A 24443-nucleotide genomic window follows, 5' to 3' on the forward strand; every position below is an offset into this window, starting at 1 on the left:
ACGCATTGCGGTAATGGAGGGGTGAGGTCAGGGGTGAGGCTGGGTGGTGCGCGTTGTACAGGGGAGCAGAAAATGAAAAGCAGAGCTTACTTGTTGATGTTTGCAAGGTAAATATCGGCTACATGACCCCCACTGGGACAGCTGGCCCCCGCTCTGGCTGTCACCTTTTCTTCAGGTGGCTCAGAAATGACCTCAATTTCAGACTTGGGGCTGGACCTCTCCACGACACCGTCCTCGCTGGGGGAGAAGGGGCAGGCAGGCAGGGAGGAGGGAAAACAACAACAACACAAAAAGCAGTGTTAAATCGGCAAGATGGCCCCCCGACACACACACGCGACCCCACACGGCTCTGAGGCAGCAGCGACACCTAGCGGGGCGAGCTCTGTGAGCACAGGCGAGGAAACCTAAAGGCCTTCGGAGGGTCAGGTTGTTTAAATAAAAATAAATAATCCGCTGAGTTCGTGGGATCCTTAGCTCCTCAGGAGAGCTTGGCTAGGGGACACCTGGCTTCGAGGCATCTGCCTTCTACCCCATGCTGCTTTCCTGGGGTGGCCGTGCTGGGGGCCACCTCCTGAAGGAGGCAGAAGTCCAGGTTGTGGTTTATCTGCTGAGGTCTCGAGCACTGCCGGGTAAGGACAGTCAGCTCTGCGGTGGCTCTGGAGATGCCGGCGTTGAGGCAGGACATGGCCACAGGGCCACACTTTTGTCGCAGCACATCTAGCCTCGCTTAGAGCGTCCAAGCCGGTCCCAGGTCTCTCCACTGCTCTCCTGGCCCCTCTGGCTACTGATGACAAAGAAAGCCCCTTCTCCCCCACAATTCATCTTCTCTCCATCCTGTAGTGAAGTCATAATGCTAAATTTGGGAGGGTACTGTCCACGCAAAGATCGCCACCAGGTTTGCGATGTTATCAACACAGGGAGGATTTCCCCGCAGAACGAGCCAGGGAGAGGCTGGGAGGGTGTAGTCTCACTCAGGATATCAACCTTTAAAAAATAATATTAAGGGAAGGACTAAAAACAGTGACACTGTATCTGGGGGAAATGAATGGGGGCGGAGGCAGGGCAAGGGACAGGGAGGCAGGTGTGGGTGGGCCACAGGGGATACTATTTCCTGCTAAGGAGACACTGCTTCAAAGACTGGGAATAGCCCATCCAACGAGATCTCTCTGGGACCTCACTGGATACAGTTGATCCAATGAGCAACCATGGTTTCCTGACATCCTTTCCCCTGTTTGCCCCATCTTTCCCCAAGTCAACCTCATCCAGGTTAAGTGAACTAGGTCACTTCCACAAAGCTGGTTAAGCCACATTTTTCCTAGAAAGTAACTCCTCATTTTCATTTACAGGTAAGAAAGTGCCACCAATAGCTCAGCAGATGGGGTGCCCATATTTCCTTAAAAGAAGGACAGAGAAGTGAAAATGTTTCCCCATCCTAATCTTTCCAAAAAAGGAAATGTATGTGGACAAATAAAAAGTCCACATTATCACTCATCAGGTATAAATGTGGATGAGCAATGGCCGGAAGGTCTCTAAACCAAATGGATCAGGGGGTGACTTAAAAAGGAAACAAAAAGTGGAGAGATTTAAAAAATTCTCCATGGAGTTGGGGTGGGACCCCCTTTAAGGAACTGTAAACCTTGGAACTGCATTGGTTTCCCTTGGGGTGGTCTCCCTCATGCTCCCATGGCTCTGGAATTGACATCTCACTCCCACAGTGCTGCCTGGGACCACCACAAAGGTGCCAGGGCCCAACGTACGTGTCTTGGACAACGATGTACTGATGGGGGATGAGTCCGTCGATGCCATTGTGCCGGCCTTCCCACCAGTCATCAGAAGCCCGCTGGTAAAGCAGCAGGGATGCCCCCTTCTTGAAGGACAGTTCTCGGGCTGTCCGGCCCACGTAGTCAAACTTGGCAATGGCCTCGATGGGCTCACACTCTGAGAGGGCAGAAAAGAAGGAAACATGTATTGTTGGGACCTACAGATTCAGGAAACTGGTGGAAAAGCCCAATGAGCTGGACCAGCTCTGTGGTGGGAGATAACCCGGGGTGATATACGAAGCATGTGACGCCCATGCACATGGTCTGTCTCTTCCACCAGGAATCCCCTTCTCTCTGCCTGATGAAACACACTAAGGCACTGCTTTCTCTGGCAACTTCTATGGTGTAAACATAACCCTTTACGTTGATTCTTCTTTATGATGATTCAGGTCATCAAACTTGCACTGGTGGGGTGTGGTGGCACACAGCTGTAATCCCAGAGTCTGAGGCCCTAAGCAACTCAGTGAGACCCTGTCTCTGAATAAAAAATAAAAAAGGACTGGGGACCTGGCATAGTGGTTAAGAGACTCTGGGTTCAATCCTTGCTACAAAAACAAACAACCCCCCCCCAAACTTGTACTATATTTTAAAGACTTATTTATCTTTTGATTATATAATCACTCCAATAATTATACTACATTTTAAGTAATTTTATCATCCCCAGTAGAACATGAGTTTTTAGTCTTTATAAAGAGAAAATACTTAACCAATCAACTTTCTGAGGAGCAGAACATGGAAATGTGTTTTGTAAAAAATGCATGTAAAAGTAATTCAAAAAATTAAAAGGGGTTTATTTATGAATGCAATGGGTTTCTACTTTTGTGTGGGGCTTCTGACTCCTTATCTGTGAAATGGGCTAATAGTGCCTTTTTTGTGAAGTTGTTGAGAGGAGCCAATGAAGTACAATTTGTATAAGTGCTCAGAGGGATGCTTAGCACTGTGTATGAGTACATTAGTCAATGTTATCATTATCTTTACTTGTTCTAGGCTGCAGGTAGAGATTAGATAGTGGAAACCTAGCACCTGAGAGTCAGATACTTTGGGTAGTAGAGACAAAGGCTGATTCAAAACAAGCATGCTTGGATGAGCTCTGGCTAGGGAGTCTGCTGGGGTTAGGAGGACTGGAGATTTCACCACAGCAGGCTGAGCAGAGAAGGCCCATCTAGGCATCCCAATCTCAGTTCTCCAAAGTCTCAGTATGTCACTTGACCCCTCTGGCCTCCATCTCTCAACTAAAAAACTGTGGTCCTGTCTGTTTCATGAGGATCAAGTGACAGTATCTCTTGAGCCTCCAAGAGTGCAGGCTCGAGGTAGCTGGAGTCCAGTGGTAAATCCCTAGTTCACCCATTCCCTTCAGAACATGGCAAATGACCACACTACTTCTTCTCACATCGGGGTATAAATAAGCAGCTCTAATTTTCTTCTCCTTTGAAAGTTGGCCCAGAATTGCACAATTCCCAGCAAGGTAGAGAACAGGCAAAACTTTGCAGACTCTGCCATTTAATTCTTATGCCCAGAAAATTCTGAGGCCCCTTGTCAGCTGCTGAGACTCCCAGAGCCCAACTGATCCAGAAATGGAGGTACGGAACTGTTGGAAGCAGAGAAAATGTGCTGGCTGAACAGGCCCTAATAAATCACGGGCATAGCCAAGGGCTGGCGGCTGACAGCTGAGCATTCCACTCCTGGATGTGCACCCACCGGGCTGCTCAGCGCTCTCATGTCTGTGCTGTGGACAGGGTCAGTTTTTCCAGTGGGCCGGCTGCAAGCATGTGGTTTCTCCTCACTCCCTCTCCCCTCTGGCTCACTCCCCTTGGCTCCTGGCATCTAACTTCTCTATCCCCTAGGCTTGCTGTTTTTTCAAATGAGCTTTCACTTTGGTCTCCAACTACTTGGGAGGAGTCTGGGCTGTGATAAGGGACTAGGACTGGGCTAGACAAGGAGTTGGGAGGCAGGGGAAGAAGACTGAAGGGCTACAAAAAAGTCTAGTTTCTCACTTGTGCTCAAATACAGAGACTATTCTATTTGAGGATGTCCCTCTAAGGAAGGGAGATAGGACAGACAGGAAAGCAGCCAGGGAACTGCTGGGCAGGAAAGTTCATCAGGGTCACAGGACACATAACCACTCCCTGCTTTACCCCTGGTAGCCCCACTGACCAGGAAGCCAGGCCCCGTACCGTCATCACTTGTGTGGTGTTCTGCGGTCACATCCTGGGTTGAGTCTTCAGCCGAGGTAGTCTCTCCATGAGGGCTATCACTGCAACAGAAGGGACAGTAACTGGGATGTCAGCATCTGCTTACAAAGTTCTCATTCCCTTAATACAGCCTCCTTGGAGCAAAGGGGTCATATGCTCTAAATATACACAGCAGACAATATATACCCCTAGAGGTTCTCTGCTCCAGCTCCTGCTACAAAAACCACTTGAGATTATTTCGGATGTAGACTATCTCCAGACAAATGGAAACTCTTTTGAAGTTATCAAATAAATTCTCTAGAAAATGCAGAACTACTCAACTTCTTAAGGAGTTGTTTCTCTATGTGAATTTGTTTCTGGTTTTCAAGGAGGGAGCCTGGTGGAAGGGAGTACTGGACTTTATCATCAGATATATCTGGATCCAAAAATCATCTCTGACGCTTGATAGCAGTGTGACCCTGGACAAGTACTTAATCTCTTTAAATCATAGTCGCCTCATCCATACACTGAAGGAAAACGATCTGTCTACCTCAGAGTTGGGTGAGGAGTCAATGATATAATCTAGTGAAGCATTTGGCATAGAAGGGTATGTAGCACTACCTTTCCTTCTTTCTCCTTCTGCTTGATGTCCCTAGGTTGCTTTGTGGGTTAGCCTGTGTAGTGGTGAGAAAGTGAGCCATAGGCGTGGGTGGAAAACAAGAACGGGAAAGAAGAATCTGCTGTGGATTAAATTCTGAAAGATGACAGGGGATGAAAGTCAGGTCAAGATCTTGAAAAAAATTCACCATGCAGGGTAGAGAATTGGGAATGGCCAGGGAGATAGTAACTTTACTCCTGATCTCCCGGTTCAGGGACTTCAGAGCCGACGGGAGATCTTACTTCTTGAAAAGTAAAGAAAACCCTATTAGTGTCTGAGGTTTCCTCCTCCAGCAGTAGGAGGTAATCAGAGAGCCTTTTTAGGCACTATAGAAGACCCAACCTCACAGCCTGGCCACACAGACTCTATCTCTGGCTCTGCGGACACTCTCTTCCTGTGGGCACAGGTTCTATGGTCCCAGGAAGTTCCTCAAAAACTTTAGGTGACCAATTCAGGACACCCCTGATGGAATAAGTCAGTTCCAAGAAGGTTTATCAATTCCACAGGACATTCTGGGAGAATATCAGTAAGGATTCCTCTCTGTCAAAAAATAGAGGCACAAATTCCTCACCCTTTTCTGTGCTTCAAAACCTTCTGATGAGTTTGGTGACATCTTGGAAACCCTGGGTGGTGACTGTGGTGGGGGAGGCAGGGGCACACAGGATGGAGGTTCATTTACATGGTCATTCACTAAGGTCACAGTTCTTGAATTTCAGGGAGCCTTGGAAGGCTTGTTAAAAAAGAGCTGTCCCATCCTCAGAGTTTCTGCATCACCAGGTCTAGTTGAAGCTGGAGACTTTGCATTTTTCTCTCTTTCCTTTTTTTTTGTCTGCAATTGAGTTGGAGTGCTCTACCACTGAGCTACATCCGAGCCATTTCTATTTTTTATTTGAGACAGGGTCTTTCTAAGTTGTCCAGGCTGGACTTGAACTTGGATTCTCAGGCTTTCGAAATGGCTGGCATTATAAGCATGCATCACTCCATCCATCTGGTGAGAATCTGCATTTCTAACCAGTCCCATGGGACCTGGATGCATTTTGAAAATCTCTGGACTGTTTAAAGGCAAGATGATGCTTTTAAAGTTCTCTTCCAGCCATAAAATTCCATGCTTCTCTCATTTGATCCATCACCCCTAACAATACCCCTGATCCCCACCCTTTTCAATACTGGAGGTCCCCAGAAGGACCCCATCATGTGCTAGCAGGCAGTCCTAGAGAACCAGGTTCCAGTTTCAGAATGGGAAGTACATTTAAATAGGTTTGCTCTTCATGTCCACAGCTGTGGGAGGCAAGTGGCTGGTGCCTTCTCCCTTGTGGTCCTGATCTCCTGGCCATTCTTTAGAGTTCTTGGGGCTCACCTCCTTTATCATCTTAGCTTACTTTGCTGCACTTCTTTCTCTTCCCAAAGAAGAAAGAGGAGAGGCTGGGAACTTCCACATGGGTGTGAGGCTCATAGCCCGATGGTCCCTCATCCCAAGGTCCCAGAATCCTGCTCCTTGCTGCCATTGGTCTGAGGCTTCCCATTTGGGTTATGATGTCAGGTAATGTCCCTGACTAATATTATGGTGTTTCTAGAGACTGTTAATTAATGACAGACCAAACAGAGGAGGCTGAGAAGAAAACTGGAGGAAGGTGCCTACCTAGGAGAACACCTTTTAGGCTCTGTTTGCTGCCCTGGTTGGGGACTGAGGGGAAATGGGGGTTCTGTTCCCCAGGTATTTGCGGAGCTGGAGGTTGAACCCAGGGCTTCACATATGCTAGGCAAGCATTCCACCACTGAGCTACACCCCCAGCCCAAGTAGTTTGATATTTGAGAAGTGAGGGCAGATGTTCTGCCTGATTTTCAAAGACAGGTAAAGCAAGAACTGAAACACACCATCCACAGCTTTTCACTACTTATATACAAAGGGGAAAATCAAGTTTTCAAGTTATATGCATAAGGACAGCTTCCTGGAGCTCACCAGCCAGAGCCTGAGACCTCAACTGACCACCCTCCCTAGTCACCACAAATTATCTGTCAGCGGGCCGTCTGAGGGTTCTCCAGCTCAGACCCAGACCTGGAATCTGCAGTATAGCAGAGAGGAGTGGACTCAGGGATGTCACTGCATTAGGATGTTCACAGAGGCACAGATTATCAATTTCTTTACTGCTTGAGCAGGAGTCTGTCCTGTGGGGGTCAGGGAGAAGTGTGGTCCAATTGGCCTCTAATTAAGTAAAGAGCCTCCCTTTTCCTCCCTACCTCAGTCAATAGCAATGGGGCTGGTGAATTGGTTCCAGATGTTGCATTCAGATGGAATCCGATTGGGGTTGGCTTGTGCTTTCAGCTCAGGCTGAAACATTATTTAGGTGGAAAAGGGAGAGGGAGGAGAGGGAGGTAAGGGATGTTAGGGATTAAAAGAGAGAGACAGTTGTCTTTGATGGAAAATAACACTGAAATGGTATCATGGGTGGGGAAGGGAAGCTACAGGGGTAACGAATGGTCACTGTGAGAAAAGAGATCAGGGTTAAATCCCCATCATCAGAGTTGCCTGAAATACACTGTCACTGGCCTCTCTCAGTTGCAGTAGCTACTTCATTTCTAGCATAGAAATATGACTCTATTTTTTGGAAATGATTCATTATTTTTCTAATGGAGGGGTCTACCAAAAATGTACCCTAGAGATTTCTTTTAGATTTCTGTTCTCATGCTAGGTCATAAAAAAACCTTACCCTACAGAATTTAATCCTGCTTCAGGGTGGGACATTGCCCAACCTGCTGAAAGTGAAGCTTACTCTTCTTTCTCTTCAAAAGTTTCTGAACTCATTCTAAAGCGTCATCTTACAAAGGCACAGTCAGGAAATCATGCCCCATATCTAAACTTTTCTCAATAAAAATGGGATTCCTTGGGCTCAGGACTGTCTTCCTCATAGCATAAGACAGAAGTCTGAGGGACATTATGGACTAATGAGAAGCAGTTTGATACACAATATTACTATTAATATTGCATTAATAGTATCATTATTAATGTTATTGTCATTATCTTTCAGAATGGTCCTTACTACTCTGAACTCATAAAAAAGGGAGCTGGCATGAAGTGGCACTTACTCCATAGGTGAGACTGAGGTGAGGGGACTGCCGGAAACATCCCCAGACCCTACAGCCTGAAAAGCCTAGGAGTGATAGGCTGGAGGACCTGGGGGTTTCCGTGTACTTTCACTTGACCATCTGGCCCCTATGCCAGTTGCATCAGTGATTCCCACCCTCATCCAGCCCTAAGCCCCCTACCAGTAATCCTCCATGCTTCCTCCTCTGCTGTAGACAGGGCCCTCCAGCTCCCTGGGGTTTGGGAAGATGTTCTCATGTTGGATGATGATGGTTTTGATCAGCTCATTCACGTGGGCTTGGCAGGACACCTGGTCGTGGCCCTCTGGCACTGACATCAGCGAGGGCCCGAAGCAGATGGCGAGGTTGTAGGGGTCCATCATGTTCTCTTCACTGAACTGTGATAAACTGGAGGAGAAGGGAAAGGAGGCAAGCTGGAGAGCTCTCGCATGAATGCCCAGAAAACACAATCACAGAGTCTCTGCCAAGAGCAAAGGCAGAGGGTCCACAAATGACCACCTGCCTTTCTGAGCACCAGGGGCCTTCTAGAAAGTCAGCTGGAGAAGAGGGTGACCACCGGATGGTCATTTAGGAGCCAAAGAGAGGTAAGGTGGAGGCTCCTACTTGGAAGTCTGACCTTCCTTTCTCTCCAGCTCACCATTCAAATGTTCCTTACCACTCCACCCTCACTCCTACCCTTGACCTTATCCATCCTGCATTGAGAACAAGTCACTCTGCAGATCTGAATATGGCTCCCACAGACCAACCCGCTAAGCTGCCAGATCAGATGGGGAACCTACGCTTTCCCTGGTAATGATATGGTCAGGAGACACAGGCATTGTATGCTGTGCACCCTTATTATATAGCAAAATGATCACATTATTAGGGATTTTTATTCAAGCCTCTAACCTTGTTAAAAACAAGTAGCCAACTGATTAGCTTTTGTATTCCCTCAAGACATTAAATTTCTTTCTAGAACAGCTAATGCAATTGTTTTTCATTTTCATAACATCCTCTTATACTATTACATTCATGTCTTATTCTGGAAAAAGTCAGCATGCTGTTCAAATCTGCTCAGGCTTCTTCTGGATGCAGCCTGACTTCATTACTGGGTATTTATTTTTTCTGGGAACACCCCCTTCTCATACAGCAGCAGCTCCAGCCACACTTACAACCTTGGCCAAGGACCTAAAGGCCTTCAATCAGCTGTTACACCTGGTGAGTCTCCAGTGTTCCCTGCTGTCCAGGCACAGAGGGCTAGAATCTCCTACCCCTCAAGCCTGAAGAGCTGCGAGCTCTACTCAGGAGCAGAGTTTTTCCCTTATGATCCTGAGTAGGAAGTTCCCAGCATCTGATTCTGACAGATCCTGTGAAGAAACCAGAGCCCTCTGATGCTGAGCTGCAGGCCCAAGACTCGGCTGCCTTTGTCTCAGCAGCTGTCCTTCTGAACAGGGCAGAGTTTATTTCTAATGTGTCCCACATCCAGACTCACATTACAAAGCTGGTTTCCCTCTAACCCAATGGTTCTCTCTTCTTGAGATTCTGATATGTGCCTCATGCCCCTTTGAGGGTCACTGCAGGACCTAAGATGTGGCACAATGGATGTGAACAACTGTCACAGGAAGAAAGAGTTGAGAGTCACTGTTTTCAAGGACCTAGAGTCAAATGAAAGAGAGGCTAGTGATGGGGGTTATAAATCTCAGTGGACAGCCAGAAGGGGTGGCGCATGTCTGCAGTCCCAGCTTGGGTGGCTGTGGAAAGAGGATTGTAAGTTCAAGGTTAGCCTGGATAACTTAGTGAAACCCCATTTCAAAAAAACAAATTTTTAAAAAGGGGAGGGATAGTTATGTAGCTTAGTGGTACAGCACTCTAGGTTCAATTCCTAGTACCAACAAACAAACAAACAAAACCCCCTGAAACAAACAAACAAACAAACAAACAAACAAAAAAAACAAATCCCCAAAACCTCAGGGACTGGATAGCTTCACAGGAGTCCTTCCTTGAGTGTATGTGTGTGGTACTGAGAATTGAACCCAGGGCTCTTGCTCACATAAGGCAAGTGCTCTACACTGAGCTACACCCCCTCAGCTCTTTGTAAATTGTTATTTTGAGACAGGGTCTAACTAAATTACCCAGGCTGGTCTTGAACTTTTAGGCTTCCTGACTCAGCCTCCCAAGTAGCTGGGATCACAGGCAATGCCCTCCTGTGCCTGGCTTTCACAGAGATTCTCAAATATTTCATTTTATAATCCTTCCCTGGATCTTCAGTTAAAAGGAACTAGAGATTTAGGAAGTTTGTAAGTGTACTTCCTGGTCAAATTCAAGCCAGAGAGACAGGAGAGATAATTACCCTGGTAACCTCAGTAGGAAGAACTGAAACAGGAGGTAACACAGGCTCATACTGAAGCTAACCTCAGGCTGGTGAGACAGGAGGCTTCAGCAAGGCCTTGTCTCTTTCGTGTGATCTGACAGTGTTTTGGTAACATGAAAGAAAACCACAAGTTTCTGGGAAGCCTGGTGGTCAGAGGGAAGCAAACTCTAGCACTGGGAAAGATGAGGAATGTAGAGAAGCCAACTAAGGAGAGGGCTGTGCATTTCATAGATAGTTACAATGACCGTGAGCTTGAGGAGGATGTGGACTGTGGTCTCATGAATCTAGACCCATTTTATGACTCCCATTAAAAAACCAGACCAAGATCCCTTTCTCTCTTCCAATGCATTGTGGGAACATCCAAGTTAGTGGCTAAAGTAGTGGGTCTTAACTATTTATTTAAATAAATTGGGCAATATAGCAAGATTTGATCTCCACCAGACCAAAAACCAAAACAAAACAAGACAAAAACTAGGGATTCTCTTGTAAATGCACACAGTTTTGTGTAACATGTCATGGTGTTAATAATCTTTGAAGACTCTAGAGGCTATAGCTAGTATAAGATCTCAAACATCAGCTGGGTGTGTGGTGCATGACTGAAATCCCAGAGGCTCAGGAGGCTGAAGCAGAAGGATCACGAATTCAAAGCCAGCCTCAGCAACTTAGCAAAGCCTGAAGCATCTTAGCAAGACCCTGTCTCTAAATAAAAAATGAAAAGAGGGCTGGGGATGTGGCTCAGAAGTTAAACGCTCCCAAGGTTCAGTCCCCAGTATGGTGAGTGGGTGGGTGGGGATCTCAAACACTAAAGCACAGGATTTTTATTCTTACAGAAATATCTGAGATGAACAGCACTGGTAACAACTCCCTGCTTTAACACTGTATATTTCTTTTTTGCTGCTGACTTATATATATGCCATCTTCTGTAAGAATTCTACTGTGTTTCCACAGTTTGAGTCTATGACAGGAGTGAATTCACCTGGGAGATTTGAACTCCTCCTCTTGTGTGCATCTTAAAAAAGTATGGCATCATAGTTTTGCAGGGAGGAAACAATTGGGATTGCCATGGTAATTTGTTTTTCATCATGCACTTTTCTGGATTTTTTACTTTTTGATACGTGCATTTGTTTGACTAGATTGAAAAGAAAAAATAAATAAATAAAACATTCCAAGGATTTTAGAGTAAAACAGGCCTGATTTTTGAATCTTGGTTTCATTGCTTCCCACTAGTTCCCTAATTATGTTCTAGTTTCCTAGTTTCTTCATTGTAAAATAGGGACAATTCTCTGCCTCCTTTAAGGGGCTGTTGGGGAGATGAAACAATGGCACAATATATGCAAGGCACTTAGCACAGTGCCTAGCACACAAGTTGTGTTCAACAAATATTTTCTGTAATTATAATATCCCAGTTGCTTTTTGATATAGAACAGGGAATGGACGATAGAGCTGCTGGCATTTGGCAGTCATTAATTTATAGGATTCTAACTATTTTTGTTCCCCAACAGGCATTATCTAATAAACTGAGGACTCTAGATCCCAAAATCAAAACCTTAAATCCTCAGAGACAGCATTAAGCTTGGGGCAGAGTTGTTTTTGATTTTTGAAATGCAGGGCTTGGTGCATGGAAGGTGAGCACTCTACCACTGAGCCACCACCCCAGCCCTGATTTTAAGTTTGAAAGGGATATAGTAATACCTCTCATCTATAAAAAAAAAAAAAAAAATCCTGTCTTAACCCTCCATCCGTACCAGGTGTACTGTCTCATTTCTCTGCTCCTCTTTATGATAAAATTCTTTCAGAGCTGTCTGTGCCAGCTGTCTCTGATTTTTTTCTCCTTCTGTCAGGGACTGAATTGTGTTTCCCCCAAATTCACATGTTGGAGTCCTGGTGTATACTTGGAGAGGGGATGTTTAAAGAGATTAAAGTTAAATAAGGTCACATGCGGGGTGGGTAGGGGAGGCACGGGGTGGTTCTAACCTGATAGGATGGGTGTCCTTTTAGGAAGAGGAACAGAAATCAGAGTTCTCTCTGAGCATGCCCAGAGGAAAGAAAGGTCATGTGAGGATTCAGTGAGAAGGTGGCTGTCTACAAACAAGGTCAGAGGCCTCACCAGAAGCCAACCCTGCTGGCACCTTGAATTTGGATTCCTAGCCTCTAGTACTGTGGGAAAACAAATTTCTGTTGTTCAAATCACTAACGAGTGGGATTTCATTATGGCAGGCTGAGCAGATAAATTCTCTTCCTTCTTTACTCCCTTTGTGTGGTAAAATATACATAATATAAAATTGGCATTTTAACCATATGACTCAATGGCATTTTGTATATTCACAGCATGGACATCCATTACCACTTCCTAGCTCCAGAACATTGTTATAAGCTCAATAGGAAACCTTGTATCTACTAGGCAGTCACTTTGTCCAAACCTCCTTTTCCAGCCCTGGCTATTACAAATCTATGTTGTATCTCTATGGATTTGACTATTTTGGACATTTAATATAAATGAAATCATATAATATTTAGCTTCTTTTGTTTGGCTTCTATCACTCAGCATAATATTTTCAAGGCTCATCCATATTGTAGTACTTCATTCCTTTTCATGGCTGAATATTATCCTGCTGTGTGGATAGAACACATTTCATGAGCTAGGAAGTAGATTCTTCCCAAGTCAAGATGAGACCACTTCCTTGCCCCAACACCTTCGCTACAACTTCATGTAACCATGGGCCAGAAGCCCCAGCTAAGCTGTACCTGGACTGCCAACCCACAGAATCTGTGAGATACTAGTTTATTTGCTTGTTGAGATTGAGTATACATATAACCCAAGAACAAACCATAGTCAAGATAAAGTTTGCACATACCCAGGACCCATACTATAAAGGAGAAAGTTCTTAATGGGTGGGCCCAGGCAGTCTCCATCAGGCACTGCCTATCAACGCTTGCTATACCTATTCATAAATGCACACTTATTAGCTGTCGTCCTCCCGTGGAGTTGGAGGTGGTCTTCTTTATCACCTATGTTCTTCATTCTATTAATTATTTTAGGAATCAATGATTATTTTAATGCTGTATCTTTTCAATGTGACACTTTGATAAACAAATCAATCTTTTTAAAATTAAATAAACAGCAAAACAAAGCAAAAACAATCATCTGAATTGGTACACTGCCATGTTTTCTTCAGCAATGGCCACCATCTCTAGTTCTGCCCGATGCTTACTCTATCGTTTCTCCTCCCCCACCCAGAAAGAAAATATGTGGAAGAGAATGAGGCAATTGTACTTTTGTCCACAGTCACCCCAGGCCCTCCCTGCTCCTCCTAACCCCCATTTGGTCACCACTGTCATGCTTTTTGCTCACGCCAGGCTCATGTTGAGGGCAAATATTGGTCAATGAGGGGAGACAATGATTGGTGACTCTGAGGGGACTGACTAACTCAAGAGTTATTAGCAGAGTTTCTAGGTCACATGTGAACACACTGTGTGAGTCATGAGGGTTTTAACTCAACAGCAGTTTGGGTGCCGAGTCAAGGCGTGGCCATTGAATGGAGCACACAGCCTCATGGAGGAGGTAGGCTATGAAACCAGGACCTTGATAGCTCTGCAGGGCCAGCAGTGGGCTACACGGTGTTGTGGGCTCCTCAGGCAGGGCCCACTGCCCAGATAATTATAGGGCCAGGATGATCTTGAATTTGTAAGCAAGCGGAGGCTTGTGACATGGTCTCAAAGCTGTGTTCCTTTTATCCAGAAACCAACCATGTTACAAACACTTCATTTTCAAAAAGAAATATGTGCCCCAAATACCTTGGACTCTTGATTTAGTTTTATCTTCCCTATTTTGATAGATTAATGAAACCAGAGAACTCCTTCTCCACTATATGGAAACTCACCAAGTCAGAATGATGATAAATGACAAGTGAAGCCAGCCTTAGGACTATGGAGAAATGAGGAGGGCTGGGGACCGTAGTGAACTGGGGAGTGCCTGCCCCTCTAGTGGGCAGCCCTGACTCCAAAGGGAATTGCTACCACAAGAATGTGGGTTCAGTATTGGCAAATCTAATCACTTTTCAAAAAACCTAGGAACTGACATTTTTAAAAAATAAAATCCCCAAATAGTTAAATGTTGTGTTAAAGTTTTCAAGACATAGTAGGAAGCTCAGCTGGGTACCTTTTCTGGCCCTCACGTTACCCACTTACAACCTTCATTCTGGGTTGCAGAGGAAGAGGTGGCAGTGAAAGCAGAGTGGAGAAGAGGTGCCAGACAGGAAGCCCACATGTTCCTGCTCCTGCCTTCACTAGCACTGGGACCCAGGGCTTGCTCTTGACAAGGACACACGCTTGGAGAAGAAGAAATGCCCCATCCAAGCCCGAGACTTCTCTGGTTCTCAGACCTTTCTTAAGCTACCTTCATTTCCTAGGTGACCAGCTAACTGCCACCAATGTATGGGTGACTCTCATACCAGTACTTTCATCCCAGGTTTCTCTCAGCACATGGATTCCTGTGTTCAAACACTTAGAATCTGTACTTGATGTCCAACAGCTACTTTAAATTACCTGTCCATCTTGACACTTTGTCTAGAGTCCTTCCTCCATATCTGTCTTCCCCAACTCCACGAATCTGGCTTATCCTCCCCTTCCCTTATCTTTAGTAGGAATGAACTTCACTATTTCTCCATTGCACATGCCAAAAATGTAGGATTTCTGTCTTTCTCTCACACTCTACATTCCGCTTATCAGTAAATCTGACCAACACTATGTTCAAAATATATCCCAAACCTTGCCCCCCTCACCACTCTCCAGTCTACCAACACATTGGCCAGACTACAACCACCTTGGGACCTGGCTTCCTTCTCTTTACAACCTTCTGTAGTAACTTCACAAAGCATTTTGGCAGGTTTTAAAATAAATACATAAATCAGAACGTAACACTCTACTCCTTCAACCTTTCAATCACTTCCCAAATCCAAACCCCTATTACTATGACTCTCAAACCTGAGTGTCCCCATGGCTCCTCTTTCATTGAATTTAGGCCGCTGCTCACACCCTGACTTCTCAGAGGACTTTGGATGATCACCCATCTAAAGCGTTTTCTCTTCTTTCATCTTCTGTCCCAATTCAGATCCTGTACTCTACCCCCTTCTTTACTCTTTCTACTTCTAAGCACTTATTTTACTGATTATTTGTCCCCTTCCCTGGTACATGAGCTCTCATTTAGCAATACATTCTTATAGTCTAGCACTATGGCCAGCATGCAGTAGGTGCTCCACAGGCACACATTAGGTGCTAAATGTATGTTTGGATGGATGAATAGGTCCATATGGAACTTCCAGAAGCCAAAACCAAGACTTGATTCAGCTGTTCACTGGGAAGGCTACTCACTGATTGAGGAAGGCAAAGAGGTATCTCATGATAATCAGAGTGGTTTTGGGCAGGACCAGGAGGACTTTCCGGATATGCAGAGCTCTCTCCTGTAGGTTGTCCATTGCTGAAAGAAGAAAGCCATGTGTTATCCTTCATTGTGCCTGAGATCCCAGGGAATAGCGGTCAGAAGCCCCTTACTATCAGCAGGTACAGCCCAGAGAGCACCAAGTCAAAGCTACATACAGCACTGGCACAGCAACAGGAATTTCATTATTGTTGCTTCTGGGCGTGGGGCTGTTGCACCAAGGTGCACACTGGGCTCCACACATTTACCAATTCAGGACTTAAGGTATACTCCTTGGGCACAAGAAGGGTTGGAAATGTTCTCCTCAGCATCTACCACCTGCTTTTTCAAAAAATTAGGAGCTGGCTGTGATTGCCTAACATCCATCCTGGAGGTCCCGCATCTAGTAAGGGAAATAGGCTGTGCTAGTCTTGTCTTGCATGCTCTATGCATGTCTCTTCCTCCTCTGGACAAGTCTGGCTTATCTTCCCTCTCCCTTATCTTCAGTAGAAATGAGCAGAACATGGCCCAAAGTAGGAAAAATAGGTCCGTGGGTAAATAGCCTTAACTGGGAAGAAGGCTGGAGAATTTTCCTGACTCTTATGCTATGGGCAGGTTTGTCCCCTGGGCCTGTGGTCTCTGTCATGACAGTCTCCCACTTCCACAGTGTCCCATGTAGATCTGGTTATTTTCTATGAGTGCCTTTATGTAAAGAGAAATGGGGTGTAATGGATTTGGGGCAAGAGTATATTTCTAGGGGAGAACTGCACAGTCAAAGGATGACTGTGTTGGCCACCACAGTCTAGCTTAGAAGACTTTACCTAGGTCCAGTTCTGGGAAAAGACATGAAGACACTATCCAAGGGATGCACAGAGTTGATTGCCACATAAATCACTTCCACTGAACTACCACAAACAGCAGGTCAACAAACAAAACAAGAGAGCTAGCTTCTTTAATGTGCTGGAGCTTTCTGAGAATAACTGAGAGGGAAAGTACTCAGGGCAAATGTTGAGTCAAATCAGCAACTCAGGGGTCACAAAGACCCTGGATGACCTCGGAAAAAGGATCTTTTCTCCATTGCAAAGGCATCTTTCTTAACAGCCTCTGGGGCCATCATCAAACTCTGCTTCCAGAGTTTCCATGGATTGCTTATTATGGAAACAAATGAGAGGATGGCACACAGTAACAGGAGTTTCTTCCTTGTTGCTTCTGGGAGTGAGGCTGATACACCAAGGTGCATGCTGGGCTCCACACATTTACTGATTCAGGACTTAAGGTATGTATTCCTTGGGCACAAAAAGTGTTGGAGATGTTCTCCCCAGCATCTACCACTCTCAGTTATTCTCAGAAAGGTCCAGCACATTCAAGAACCTAGCTCTCTTGTTTTGTTTATTAACCTGAATGCCTATCTCCCCCAGCAGTATCATGAGCTTTTCAAGCTCCAAATTTTAGAATCAGAGGCAGAGAACCCCTAAAAAAATAGAAAACATCTCTCTCTCTCTCTCTGGAGAAATATCAGATGCCTACTTCTTAGGATAGCATATATGAATACAGCTTACCTGGCAGGTAAGCCATGCCATTTTTTAAAGCAACAAGTGGGAGATATTTGCAATACTTACGCCTTTCCCCTGGTATCATGAAAAAGCCCAAATCCAGTGTATATGCTTCAAACAACTGAAAAGACTGAGTCTTATGAATGAATTTTTATAAAGGCATTTTACTAAAGGAAGTTAAAGCCCAGAGAAACAAAGGAGTTTATAATGGAGGTGAAGCCAGAAGTCCTGACCTGGGGTCCTAGACTCTTACTGAAAAGTCATTCTCCTTCCTTCCTCCCCTGCCAGGGATGAAGGAATGAAGATGAGCATAAACTCACAGAAAAAAAAAAATTAAAAAGGAAAGCTTTATGAGAAGCTTATGAGGAAACAAAGAACTCCTTAAGAATGTTCAAACCTTGTGCTTGGAGGTGTTGTGGCCCAGAAGCCACTCTGAGGCCAGGGCGGTACTTACTGACGCAGGCCATCAGGTCGTGGAAGATGTCCTTAGGGAAGAGCGGGTGTTCCAGTCCCCGGAAGTAAAGCTTCAGGACACCAGCTATGGAGTCCATGTCGTGGTCATTCTGGTCCCCTGCCAGGGGGTCCTCTCCTGAGGATAAGCACCCCCAGAAAGGAAAGAGTGAGAGAGGCAAACACACAAAGAATGAAGCAGAGGCAATGGGGAAGGGGTGACCCACTTATATCCTCGTCCCAGTCCCTCAGCACAATGCCCAGCACAGTGGCATGAGTGGGGTAAACCAGAGGACAGATAGAAGCACAGACTGCTGAGACTCAGGGACGTCCCTGTGGGCTGGGATTGGGACACAGAAACTGCTTCCCTTAGAGAATCATGCAAAGAGGCTGGGACCAAGCCCCTGGGGGAGGAAAACAAGGCCAAGGAGGCCAGCTCCTCTGATGAGCTCTCACTCCTGCTGCCCCCAACAAAGGACACCTACTTACAGAACAATCATGCCAGAGCTCCCTATGGAAAATTTCATATCAGATGTAATTAGATTTAATGATAGGACCAACCTCAAATTGAAACTATATATATCCATTACAGTGACGGAAATTGCCAAAGCTTGCCCATTACCTTAATAGCCCACAAGATAATAAATGGGCTACGATGAACAGGCGCATTAGCCTTGATATTAACTGCCACCAAGGGTTCCGGATAAAGCCATAAACCGCCTGGATATCATAGTTAACTTCTTGGGTTTTGGCAGATCATCCGTAGGGGAGAGGCAGGATGGGTGGGGCCGAGAAGGAAGGAAGTAGATGTGCTCAGCATCTCCTGCATCTCTAACAGGGAGTTGCGTATCTAATGGGAAGTATGTGCAGACAGCAGGTGTCCAGCTCAAGAGGGAGGCACAGGGGCTTCCGAAGCTCTGGGCCCCCTCAGAGGAGAAAGGATAGAGCCAGTACCCCAGGAGGCTGGCAAACACTTGGTCTTAGCTTCCAGGCTGTTCCCTTACCTCTTTCAAAGGCATTTTTGATGTCATTCACTTCCACCTGGGATCCAGACACCCGGAAAATTCCTTCATGCTGCAGTCCTGGAAACACACAGGGAAAAGTGATCAAGGAGAAGAAAAAGCAAACGCAGAGCCAAGCTTAGCTGAATGCCTATCTCCTCCGGCAGTGTGCACTGAAGCATCCTGTCTCTCTTCTTTTTCAGGCCAAAGGAGTAAAACATGTGCAGGAACATTGGGAAAGTCACTGGGATGATTATGATGCATTAACCTAAAGAAAGCACCAAATCAGAGGCTTAAGGGAAGGGATTTCTACAGCCTGCTTCTCCTCTGACTCTAAGGGAGACTATCAAGCAGGTACCTTCCCGGCTCTTTGTCTCACCTGGAAAGTGGGGAGGTGACCTGTTAGTGTTTTCTTGTCACTCAGGGTCAGGAATGGGAGATAGGTCGTGGCAGGCAAGACATTAGTTACCATCAGAGGAGTGTCATAAGATGTGAGGTTATAGAGATTACTTTAGCTATTGTGACACTGTTCCACTATTCTAGGGGCCAGTGCTTTCAGTACTGATGAAAAAGGGTGGACATGAGAATACAAGTGATCCATCAACAGTATAGCCAGCCACTGTCCCTGATTGCTGCTTCACACAAAAACAAACATGCATGAATACTACACTACAATGATGTACACAGAAACTTTGTCTTCTTGAGTTTTGTTAGAGTAGAAATATTCATAAAAATAATGCTTGTATAGTGACTGCTGTTAATAAATGCTTTCATATAAATGAAGTGCTTGGTCCTCACAATAAGGGATAAGCTCACAATAAAACAGTGGTTAAGCTGGGTGCGGTGGCGCATGACTATAATCCCAGAGCCTTGGGAAGTTGAAGCAGGAGGATCACGAGTTCAAAGCCAGCCTCAGCAATGGTGAAGCACTAAGTAACTCAGGCCATTTTAAAATCAGTGAGACCTCGTCTCTAAATAAAATACAAAACAAGGCTGGGGATGTGGCTCAGTGGCCGAGTGTCCCTGAGTTCGATCCCTGGCACTCCCCCTCCCCAAGAAAACCAACAAAGCAAAACCAGGGGTTAGCAATACTCCTATTTTTAGATGGAAGAACTGAGGATAACCATCCCTTAGTTATACAGGCACTAAGGACCAGGGCCAGGATTCAGACTCAGGCCTCGTGGCTGCAATCACATACTTAGTCCTCAAGCCAGACTTGTGGGGCCTACTAATGTGCAAGCAGAGAAGGTGGGAACCAAATGGCCATTCTGGACTTGTAAGCATGACTCACAGAGAGCACTACACACGCAACTGAGAAACCAGGGAGAAATCCAGGAAGCATGCCATTAGTGCCAGGCCCAGGGACTGAGTGGGTCTGGCACCTCCAATTCCAGTAGGACTGCCTAGGCTTTCTCAGACGCCTTGGGTATCAATACTGGCATTTTGTCAAAATCTTTCTATAATGGCACAGTCCTTCAAAAACCTTAATGTGTCAGAGAAGTCTCACATTTATTTTAGGAAAACAAAACAGAATAAGGCTACATTTTGCTGGCTGCTTCAGGGTTACCCTCTCAGTGGGGGTAGCTATCGGCTAGACCTTTGGAGGTCAATCATACAGGCCAGGACTGAAAGTACAAAATTGGACTGAAACAACATTGAGAAATAATCAGAGAGACTGTGATTACCTGATTTGTAGTAGGACTTAAGTCTGTTCCTCTAAGGGACTATAAGAGCCAGATAATGTTCTTTAAATACAGAATGTAAATAGCAAGTGTTCTGACAGAAAGTCACATTCAATGTGAAAATTCATTTGTTCACATACAAAAGTTGTAACCATACCTAGTGACTTGTCAAAAACACGATGTAGGGAAATGTCAGAAACCAGACTAGATGGTGTGTTCTGGTTGGTAAAGTATTGCATAAGTTCTTGAAGAGTGTTAACAGGGTGCTTTAGGTAGGGTAGACCACCAAGAAAATATAGTCTTGGCCGGTGGGCCCAAGGGTAAGAAGAAATGAGAACTCAGCTTGGTGGAAATCAGGCAGCAGGCCTGAAACACTCTGAGCTCTCTTGGTCTGGTTTCTGGGTCCTCTGGAGAACTGATGCTGAAGGGCCGCTCTGTGTTTGGAGTGCCTGATGGGATGATGCTGAGAGCAGAAACAATGTGCTTTCCAGAAAGGAAAGGGGAAAACCAGTTGGCTTTTTATTATAATGAAGGTGAATCCTGACTTGCATAACCAAAATAGCCCAGCCACCTTTTTCATTTTTCCTTAGTGCTCACTAACATGCAAGTGTAAAACCCATCAGATATGGGTACGTTATTTGGCGATGGTGCAAAACCTTTCATGCATGTTAGGCCGGATCCAGCTGTTGCAGAGTTGCTCTCCTAGGTAATTCTTTTTTCTTCCTTCCCTCCTTCCTCTTTTTTTTTCCTTCAGTACTGGAGATTGAAACCAGAAAACTCTACCTCCAAGCTACATGCCTAGTCCTTTTTCATTTTACCTTTTATTTTGAGGCAGGATCTCTCTAAATTCTCAGGCTGACCTTCAACTTGTGATCCTCCTACCTCAGCCTCCTGAATAGCCAGGATTACAGGCATGCAAAGGCTCCTGATAGATTCTTCTTTTTTGTTGTTCCAAGGATTGAACTACAGGGTGCTCAATTGCTGATCCATATCTCCAGCACTCATCCCCCCTTTTTAAAATTTTGAGACAGGGTCTCACTCGGTTGCTTACAGCCTCCCTAAGTTGCTGAGGCGGCTTCAAATCAGCAATCCTCCTGCCTCAGCCTCCTGAGCTGTTAGGATTATAGGCGTGCACCACCTCTCCTAGATTTTTCTTGAAATGATTACTACAACAGCCCCTCCTGTCCCTTCTCATGAAAATGATGAGGTTTTCTTCTCCTCATGATTCAGTTTCATTAGTTCCTCATCTTCCTTCTCCTTTAAATCGTCCTAGATCACACTCACCCTCTATTCACAGAGGACCCTCAGCTATCTCATCTAGATAATGGGGACAATAATATTTACCTCTCAAGGGAAATGAAAATAGTAAGGATATAAAAATTCCCAGCATTTGGTGGGTCACAGATCCTTTTGAGACTGAAAAAAGTTATAATACTATCTCCATTCAATGTGAAAATATATTTGTTCACATACTAAAGTTGTGACCATATCTTTTTTAGGGAGTTCATGAAAACTTTGAGTCTCTACTAGGGAAAAAAAATTCAATTTAGTTGAACAAATATTTTTTAAGCAGCTAGCTACTATATCTTTAAAACTTTTTAAAAATCAACAGTGTATTTGCCTAATCCTAGAATACACATAATTTCCAAATTGCTAACCCATACTTCTGAGATAAAAATTACTACTGTGCAAGATTTCTTTAGCTCTTTTTGTCTTTAGACTTACAGAGTATAGTCAAAACACTGTTTTCCAGTTACTTGTTTAATTATTTTCTTCTTCATTCCCCTTTAGTGTGGTTACATGTTCTTTTGTAGTACAGTTATGGCTCAGCAATTGAGCACCCTGTACTATTTATTTACATTCCTTTTGTAGTTTTACTCACATTCTAGTTATATTTGTTAATTCACCTATTGATTACGGAACACACTAAGGAAGTTCTAAAAGTCAAAACTACACAAAAAAGGTAAATTCAGGGCAAGGCCACCCCCATCCTGTTTCCCACTGCTCCATTCCTTCCACCTCCTTCCTACCATTCTCCTGAAATAATGAATAGAACATTAATTTCTAGATTCATCTTTATTTCTTGCAGAAATGAGAAGATACATGTATATTCTTTTCTTTCTTTCTTTTTTGATACCAGGGATTGAACCCAGGGGCACTTAACTACTGAGCCACATCCCAGCTCTTTTTCATATTTTATTCAGAGTCAGGGTCTTGCTGAATTGCTTAAGGCCTTGCTAAGTTCCTAAGGTTTTGAACTCTCAATTTTCCTGTCTCAGCCTTCAAGCCACTAGGATTATAGGCATAATAATCATAAAATAGATGCTCTTTCACATTTTGTTTTTTTCACCTAACAGCATACCCCCAAGGGACCTCTTTATATCAATTCATGGAAGTCATTCTCATGTCTTTTTGCAGTTGTCTAGTGCTCCACTGTATGGACATATCATAGTTTTTCCAACCACTGTTCTATGTATGGGCATTTAGGTTGTTTCTGATACTGTGAAATTACAAACAATGCTGCAGCAAATAACCTTGTGAATATCTAATCTTTGCATTGTTGGAGGAATACCTTCATGGTGAATTCTTGGAAGGACTGCTGGATTAGGAGATCAGTGCATATGTAGTTTTATTATATACTGCCAAATTCCCCTATGCTGGTTTAGCTTCTCATCAGCAACATATGCATGTGCCCATTTCCCTAGAGTCTCAACCTAGAAACATGCTCAATTTTTGTCTCCTTATGCATTGAACCTGCACAGGGGTAGGGATGGGAAACTCCAAGCCACAATATCTAGAACCCATCACTTCTTAGCTAACACCGTAATTAGCACCTTAGTCTAGATCACCACCATGTCTTCCGTGGCCTGCTGCCTAACTTCCTATATCACCCTTATGATCTTATCTCAATAGAACAAACAATGATCCTTTAAAGAGATGTCTCCCTGATCAAAATTCTACAATGGTTTCCATCTCACTCCAAAAAAATAAAATAATAAATAAAAATAAAATCCAAATGCCTATCTTATCCAACAGAGTTGTACAAGGTCTGGTCTCTGGCTTCATTTCCTGTCACTTTCCTCTCCACTCTGTTCAGCAATGCTGGCTTTATCCTATTCTATGAATAAGCCAACAGTCTCTGCTCATAGTGTCCCCTCTCCCCATGATGCCCTTCCCCAGATGTCCACAAAGCTCACCCCCTCAGAACGCTGCTCAAATGTCATCTTCTTAGAAGTGGCCTTTCCCTTGAAACCACTGACAATAGTGTCTGTCTCCTTTCCATTCTTCATTCTTCACCTTGCTTTACTTTTCTTTATGACACCAACACGCAAAATGTTGTACGTGAATTTGTTATTTATTGGCTGTTCAACTCATCATCTATTTGTCCTTCAGTAGAACATGAGGTTCAGGAGGACAGAAGCTTTTTAATAGTGTACAATAAGCAATCAATAAATATTTCTATTGAATATATATATACATATACATATACATATATATATGTATATATATATATATTTCTATTGATTGAGATACTTGGAAGAATGATGGGAGTTCAGATCTCCTTCTTCCTATTGTCTTTTAGGCACAAATAATTCCTCCTCCCCTGAACTCAGTTTGGACTTCTTTGCCAATTACTTGATCATTAATCATTACTATCTTGCAAAATTTCTTATTCTGCTATTCTGAATTAACACCATTTATCTCTTTTTATTTAACTTCTCCCTCACTTACTTATATTCTCCAAATGCATCATAAGACCACTTAAAGATAGGAACAGTGTTTTATTCCTGTTTTAGTTTTCCTACTTGGCATTATGTGGTACTCAGCATTGATCAGGGGTTTGATAAATATTTGATTGTTTCAATAGTGATATACAATGCTCTTACTTCAAGTGACTGGAGATAATATTAAAAACTTACAGCTGATGGAGAATGGGATAAGTTGTAAGAATGCTCAAATAATTACTGTTCCAAATACGATCCTAAACAATGTCCCAGTTTATAGGGAGAGAGGAAGATGAGAGGAGGAAGGGAGAACCTTAATGCCTCTGAATTTATATCAGCAAAACTTTATCTACCTCTTTGTTCAGGAAGGTCATTCTATCCCTCTTCCTATACTATTTAAAAAAATTTCTGATGCTCGGTTCCTAGACATCTCTATGGCACTAGTTCAGATATTTGTGCTTTCTAAACATTCTTAACCTTAAAAAATCAATTCTCTGGCAATTATCTCCACCCCT

At 44.3% G+C, this 24443-nt stretch overlaps 1 protein-coding gene across 3 annotated transcripts in view; it reads right to left on the bottom strand.

The window, feature by feature from the left end:
* The window catches only part of Srgap2 (SLIT-ROBO Rho GTPase activating protein 2), a 245235-nt gene that overhangs the window by 9231 nt on the left and 211561 nt on the right, over positions 1–24443 (bottom strand). For 2 of the 3 annotated variants that reach the window (XM_076832371.1, XM_076832370.1), the window contains exons 15-21: positions 18525–18602; positions 17525–17659; positions 15472–15577; positions 7914–8138; positions 3995–4074; positions 1758–1938; positions 91–237 (exon numbers count right to left, since the gene is read on the bottom strand). In XM_076832371.1, the coding sequence (XP_076688486.1) occupies positions 91–237; positions 1758–1938; positions 3995–4074; positions 7914–8138; positions 15472–15577; positions 17525–17659; positions 18525–18602 (952 nt within the window). Of the gene's footprint in view, positions 1–90; positions 985–1757; positions 1939–3994; positions 4075–7913; positions 8139–15471; positions 15578–17524; positions 17660–18524; positions 18603–24443 lie in introns of those variants that run through there. The other variant, XM_076832372.1, reaches the window with a different exon arrangement.

This window comes from Callospermophilus lateralis, chromosome 13 (genome assembly GCF_048772815.1).
Source record: "Callospermophilus lateralis isolate mCalLat2 chromosome 13, mCalLat2.hap1, whole genome shotgun sequence".
NCBI classification, from domain to species: Eukaryota; Metazoa; Chordata; class Mammalia; order Rodentia; family Sciuridae; genus Callospermophilus; species Callospermophilus lateralis.